Below are 6,712 nucleotides of genomic sequence, written 5' to 3' on the forward strand. Positions count from 1 at the left end.
GTGTATTGTACAACATAGTAATAGAGCTCATATAAATACCCATGCTGGTTGTTAACCCACATCTTAAACTTGTGTATCTTATACATACTTTTTTTTATGGGTTCTATTATTTCTATGCATTTTTGGGTTAAGAAAGCTATTTCATTACATATAGAGTGTTGTTTTTAGTAAAGAAACACTATCTATTTTACTTGAAAAAGTTTACGTTTTCCTAGGATACAACTAATTTGTTAGATCCAAAGATATAAAATTCCATGATGGGTTTTACATTTCTAAAAAGTATGTTATTATTTCAGTCTTTCCATTTTTTTGTTGTTGTAAAAAACAATGATCTACAAAGTCACAACAATCAATGTTCTAGATATCTAGATTTCCTATTATACCTAATGTTGCTATAAGAGTAAGAGGCAACTATTTTACTCAATCAAAATGAGGAAGAATTGAACTTTAAGTTGCTTATTAAAGTTGGAGTTAAGAGAATGCTTCAAACATACATATTGATATAGTACTTGCCAATGGTGCTCTGGGAGCAATGACTCAAATATGGATTAAACCTAGAAATTTACTTATAAAACCTTTAAAATATCTTTTTGTAAAATTTGATAATAATGTAGAGATTCTATAAAAACAATCATTCATTCAAAGTTTTTCTATTACTCTTATTAAACAAGATAATACAAAAAAATGTTCATTAAAATTTGCTTTAGGATTAACAATGCCTAAGTCACAAATTTTCACATTGTGTTGTAATAAAAGAGGTTTAGATATGACCTTTACTATAATAGGTAAAATTGTCTTTGATTTGTATATACTTTGTCATATGATGTATATGAAAAATTGAGAGAACTAATAAGTCATTATAATAATTAAGGTTGGAAAAAAATATCCCACATTGTATTTGATTTCTACCTCGTTTCTCATCTAATCTATATGAAAAAATGAAAGAGTTAATAAGTGATTATAATATTTAATATTAAAAAAATAGATTAAAATTAATCACTATTTATATGCAAGTTATAACTTTTATTAACTATTTTTTCAATGAAACATTATTAATTTATTGAAATAACATTTTGATTAATAAATTATAGAAATTTGCAATTTTTATATGATTAGTTTCCCAGTAAAAACAACCTAGGTAACCCTGAATGCTAAATAAAATAGTTCTCTTAACACGAATCTAAATGGAATAAAAGGAGGTAATGCTAATTAACATTTACCCACTCACATCTTAAAAACTGACTACCTTTTCAAAGAATTATTTACAAAGCCATGTCATTAATATTTGGTTTAATGATTATTTGTAATATCATGTAAGGAAAATATTACTCCATTGTGGCCAACACAAGGATATAAATATTACACCTATTTCAAAACACAACCACATAAAATTTCCATACTCATGCGCGTTTTGTTATTTCAGCTCTGATAACGGTCCGCAACTTATTTCCATTCACAGCAGATTGTCGGCTCCTGCACGCAAAAAGCTTTTCACCACGCATTTCACGACACATGCCTTTCCTGTCTATTCTACGATTTTATCATTCTACCACTCCCGCTTGGTTGTCGTTGGAAACCTGCCGTTCTCCTTCTGCTCCCATATTCGTGGCGGTCTCTGTGGAATCGGTATTGTTCTCTACGTGGGCGTTTTCAGGGCACCCTACTCCTCCGCTTCTCTTGCCCAACCACGCAATGATGTCTGAGAATACCAATTCAATGTGCCCCGCAGGTTCGCCATAAGTCAAGGCATGCCACATATCGGGGTACAGCTTCAGCGTCTTGTCTATGCTTCTGGCAGAAGCATACAGCAATTTTCCCACAGATGGGTCTGTCACTTTATCGGCTTCACCATGAACAATCAAGAATGGCAAGCTCACCTGCATCATATAATTCATTATGGCCATCATAACAGTATAACCATATAGTACATATTGATTGAATTCAATGTTGAACTACGTACCTCATCCAGCCGTTTCTCTATATCCAAACTTGTCATGAAGATCTCGTAAGCCGTCATTAGACGAGGTCGACCTTGATAAAAATAGGGATTTGCCCTAATCTGTGTGTAGTTGCAGATATTGGAGTAAGGAGCAATCCATGAGAATTAATAACTTGTTTCTACAAATTGGGTACAAATTGGTAAGAAGGAATGAAATAATGTCAGCAGTAGAGTTGATTACCTTCTGTCTCTTTTCTGGGTCTTTAAAGCCTTTATCTACAATGTCTTGAATGGGCACAATCTTCCAGGTTGGAATTATAGCAACTAACTTCTTCAATATGCTAATAACTAAAGGGTGAGGCTTTAATTCGTCCACTATCTGTAATAGGTATGATCAAAGTGAGCTCGCATATAAAGATTCAAGTCATGCAATGTAAAATATTTATATAAATGATACCTTGCACATAGGGGCAACAAGTATAGCTCCATTCCAATAGTTAGGCTGTTTTCGATGGATGAGAAGTGCCACGGCTCCTCCCATTGATTCTCCATAAAGGAACCTCGCTTTCTCCCTGTAATCAACGCCCTCTGCAAAATAATTTCCATACAATCGTCATGAACACAAATCACCATAACATTTATATATATCGTATGCATAAAAAGTCCCATTTACACATACCCACCATAACATTTATATATATCGCATGCATAAAAAGTCCCATTTACACATACCCACCATAACATTTATATATATCGCATGCATAAAAAGTCCCATTTATACATACCAGCGACGCTCCTGAAAAAAGTTGCACAATCTGTTACAATGTCATCGAAGCTTTGTATGTAACAACGTGTTCCATCCGATTTGCCATGTCCTTCATAATCTATACCAAATACTGCATACCCAGCCTTTGCTAGCCTCACTCCTGTGTCTGATAATAAGTCCAATTGGGTTATTAATTTTAGAGTAAAATTAATATGAAATTTTTGTAAAGACACTCTAACAAATATTGTTCACTCATGAACATCCAATCCAGGGACAACAGTTGAAGTACCTTCCATGAAAATGCTGCACTCCATCCCATAGCCTGCAAGCACGCGAAGGAAACAAATTACACTATAGAAACGCGAAATCCTTAACGAATTTACAAACTCCCGAATCTATGGATTTGCGACTAAGGTTGTGTTGTGATGTGGATTAATGGACAATGAATTGCAAAGCTTTTGATGCTGACCATGGCAGAGACATATGAGGGCTTTGGCTTCCTTATCTGTTGGTAGCCATCTGCAAGTAAAGAGCTTCATTCCTCGCGAATTTTCAATGAACTCCTGGACAAGGATCGAATTTGAAGAACATGAGTAGTGGCAATTTATTAGTGAGTTTGAAGAACATGACAGAGACTGCCCAAATATTAAAATTTCTTTCACTTCCACATCTATTGATTATTTGAGTTTAATAACAAAAAAATTCTTTCATACGTATAATAAACTTACATGAGATCTTTTTACTTCTGGGAGGTAGAGTTCACTTAAATTTCTTCTATTTCTTAAAGGATTTCATCCCTCTCCACACAAGTTTTTGGGGATGGTGATCCTCTCGACAATTACTAACTTAAAAGGTTATATTTATTGACATATTTATTATTATTATTTTTGTATTACTACTGTTATTTATTTTTTCATAGGTTATATTTACTAATATATTTATTATTATTATTTTTGTATTACTACTGTTATTTATTTTTTCATATTTGATGAGGCTACTAAGTTGCATCCCTGACATGTTGTCCGCAGGAAAAGATAACATGTTAGTCAGAAAGGGAAAAATAGTTCATTTAGATATGATAAATAGTTTATTTAGACATTATTATAGAATTTTTTTGGAATTTTGTTTTGGAAAATATTATGGAATAAGTTAATGATATTAATGATGTTTTATTGTTTCTTTATATTTTTTACAGGGTGGAAAAACCTATCATAATTCAGCTGTCAAACCAGGAGTGAGGACAACCATTTCTAGTTGCTATCAGGAACCTACTCTGACTTATCACCCTTATTCAAGGAAAACCAGGCCACCTGGAATATTCAGCTGGTGGTCTGTAAAGGGGCAGGTTTTCACTCCTGCCATATGCCTCTAGGTCTTGGGCAGTTAACCTATTTCCTTACATCCTAGGAAAAAGAGCTCTTAACCAAGCAGAAACAGTTTTAGAACATACTCAACCCCATTTATCCTTCCATCTTATTTATTAAATAAAAATAAAATGATATTTATTATTAAATATAAATAAAATAATATTTAATAAACCAGATGAAAAACAGTAAGACAATGATCTACTCCATGGCGATTAATATTTGCAACTTGCTAATTGCAACGCAATATTCTTTAAACTACAAAAATAAACGCTGCTAGCTGCCACACAACATTCTTTAAACTACAAAAATAAAGGCCTTAAAGCCTGAGTCCGGTGTTGCACCTCTGATATGTCTGCGGCCGCCTGGAAAGAAAATACAGCAGATTCAGATATTGATAGAAAAGTACTTCGTTCAGTATTCTTCTAACTGGTACAACGCTTAAAGACTGTGTTCAACAATAAAGAAAGTACCCAACACTTTAAAGGCTGAAACCAAAACAGAATTTCCTCTTAAAATTTTGCATTTAGTAGTCTAGCTTCATTGACAAAAACAGTCAGCCTTAGGTTTAAGCAGAAAGTATAATCCTAGTACTACAAAAGAAAACCGAGACTATTATTGAATCCATCATAACTCGATTTTCTTGCAGTCTTATGAATCTTATATTACCAAATCGGTACGCTCTTAACTCGATTCATATCTTCTCAACATGAAATGTGTCTGAAATAGATGGAAGCTACTATATAAACAGATTTCTTACCATAGCTACTACAGTAGGTGAGCAGGGAAGATATCTCCACTGTTCAAGAATATAATTTTGATCAGCAGAGGGCTGAAGCAAAACAACACAGAAATCTGTAGCTACCCAGCAATGAAAAACATATATCACTGATAACAGTTGTTGAATTCGCAACATGAATTTCAATATGACAAAATATGGTGTGTTTGACAAAGTGGATATGCAGGCAAGGTTGAAAAATATTCGATAGTGGTCCCTTCCGCGTTTTAAGATATTTTCGGGCACCTCATCCTCCTTTTTCAACAGCACTGCAAGCATTTCATTTTTCAGTGATTTCGAAAACACGAAACCTGTCATTCTCGAAGTATCAAAGACAGAATAGTCTTCTGGAAGAAGAATCCATGGACAGTAGGTATTCAGAGTGACAACAAAATTATGCATAACCTCTTACATTATTTTCAAAATAAATGTAGGGGATAGGAGAGGAGGGGTTATTTTCAATTTAGTTGAAAAAAATGAAATTGAGTATGGGTTAGGCAATTGCACAAATAACATGGCAGAAGTATTATTGGGAGGGCCCATATGGATTGCTGCAAAGGTTTTTTTTGGCTAAAGAAGTAAACATCTGACATTAGGTGGTGTGGGGAGATTGGCAATTAGTTATCCATCACCTTGTTCATGGATCTTTGCCTAAGGATTGCAAGTTGCTAAGTTGTATGGATGGAAACAAGAATCTAAAACTAGCCTTTACTACTATTAGCTTCTTTCATATGTTGACAATGAACAATTATGTTTGAAAATCCTGGACCCAGGAGTCGAAAGCATTCCATTAGTGGTAACCAATTCTTAACCCTGGATTTGAAATGCAATGTAAGAAAACATTGTTTTAATTTAGTACAATATTCTCATCACATTAAAGGAAACTAATGGAATTTTTGAAATATAGGGTACAAGAGGCTCATTGTACAACAGAGTATGAGGGGATGTGTATGTCACTTTTTCAATAAAATATTAATAAAAAATAAAATAATGCCTATCTAAAATAAAAATGATAATAATCATATAGATAAAGAAACTATAATATAATTTTTTAATATTTATTTTAATCAAATATTTGTAAAATAAATCTTTAAAATTAAAACCATATTTTAGAGATATAATTAATTCTTTAAAAACATAAATATTTCCACCGCAAAATTGTAATGTTTGAAAATATTAATTTAATGTAATTTTATTATAAATTTTATTATAATGACATGAAAAAAATTACATCTAATATTAATATTAATATATTATAATAATAATATTATAAAATTTAATAATATGAAAAAATTTAATAATATGAAAAAATATTTGTATCTGGATGCTTAATAAATTCAGAATTAAATAATCTAAAGAAATAATAATCCTCATATTTCATGTCGTAGTCATTCCCATACTTTGTATTAAATAAATGCAGCGTACAGTTGAATTATGTGAATTATAGAAAGAATAATCCTCATATTTCATGTTGTAGTCATTCTCATACTTTGTATTAAATAAATACAGCGTACAGTTCGTGATGGCATTCTTGTCGCGTACAGTTGGTGATGGCATTCTTGTCCATCCTCCAACTTGCCTTTGAAGCAAAAATTCATAAGTCAAACTATATTTAGCTTGCCTTTGAAGCAAAGACTCACAAGTCAAACTATATGCTAAATACTGACGAATCTTGCGAATCAGGCATTGCAACCGACGACTATCATGTAACATCAACGTAATTTTGCGCAACCATTACCTGTGCAAGTAAATAGAAGGTCATTTCAAAAAATTAGGTATTATCAACGTAATTTTCTGAAACCATTACTAAATGGCCCTTGCTAAACTTTACTTTTCTTTCTTCACCAGGGTGATGAATGCACAAT

The 6,712-nt window shown here is 32.4% G+C and overlaps 1 protein-coding gene across 2 annotated transcripts; it reads right to left on the bottom strand.

The window, feature by feature from the left end:
• Nucleotides 1-1,282: 1,282 nt before the first annotated feature.
• On the bottom strand, nt 1,283-5,085 carry LOC149188711 (caffeoylshikimate esterase-like). Of its 2 annotated transcripts, none has more exons than XM_089413086.1 (9): nt 4,830-5,085; nt 4,414-4,434; nt 3,175-3,268; nt 2,995-3,027; nt 2,725-2,871; nt 2,397-2,527; nt 2,181-2,318; nt 1,961-2,059; nt 1,283-1,877 (listed from the first exon to the last, which is right to left on the bottom strand). In XM_089413086.1, the coding sequence occupies exons 1-9, from the start codon at nt 4,983-4,985 to the stop codon at nt 1,542-1,544; spliced, it is 1,155 nt and encodes a 384-aa protein (XP_089269212.1). In that variant the 5' UTR covers nt 4,986-5,085; the 3' UTR covers nt 1,283-1,541. The 2 variants fall into 2 exon arrangements, with proteins under 2 accessions (XP_089269212.1, XP_089269213.1); XM_089413087.1 differs by having other exon boundaries at nt 4,414-4,517; nt 4,830-4,967.
• Between the last annotated feature and the right edge of the window lie 1,627 nt (nt 5,086-6,712).

The sequence above is a fragment of the Pinus tabuliformis genome, chromosome 3_1, assembly GCF_031772625.1.
Source record: "Pinus tabuliformis cultivar Carrire ecotype Pingquan chromosome 3_1, CPIR1, whole genome shotgun sequence".
Lineage (NCBI taxonomy): Eukaryota > Viridiplantae > Streptophyta > Pinopsida > Pinales > Pinaceae > Pinus > Pinus tabuliformis.

Excerpts from the sequence above, each read along its gene's own strand:
- LOC149188711 (XM_089413086.1), bottom strand. The coding sequence starts at position 4,985 with ATGTTGCGAATTCAACAACTGTTATCAGTGATATATGTTTTTCATTGC. Across the intron at positions 4,435-4,829 it reads CACCTACTGTAGTAGCTATG|GCGGCCGCAGACATATCAGA; the intron begins GTAAGAAATCTG and ends TTTTCTTTCCAG. Across the intron at positions 2,060-2,180 it reads ACCCAGAAAAGAGACAGAAG|ATTAGGGCAAATCCCTATTT; the intron begins GTAATCAACTCT and ends AACTACACACAG.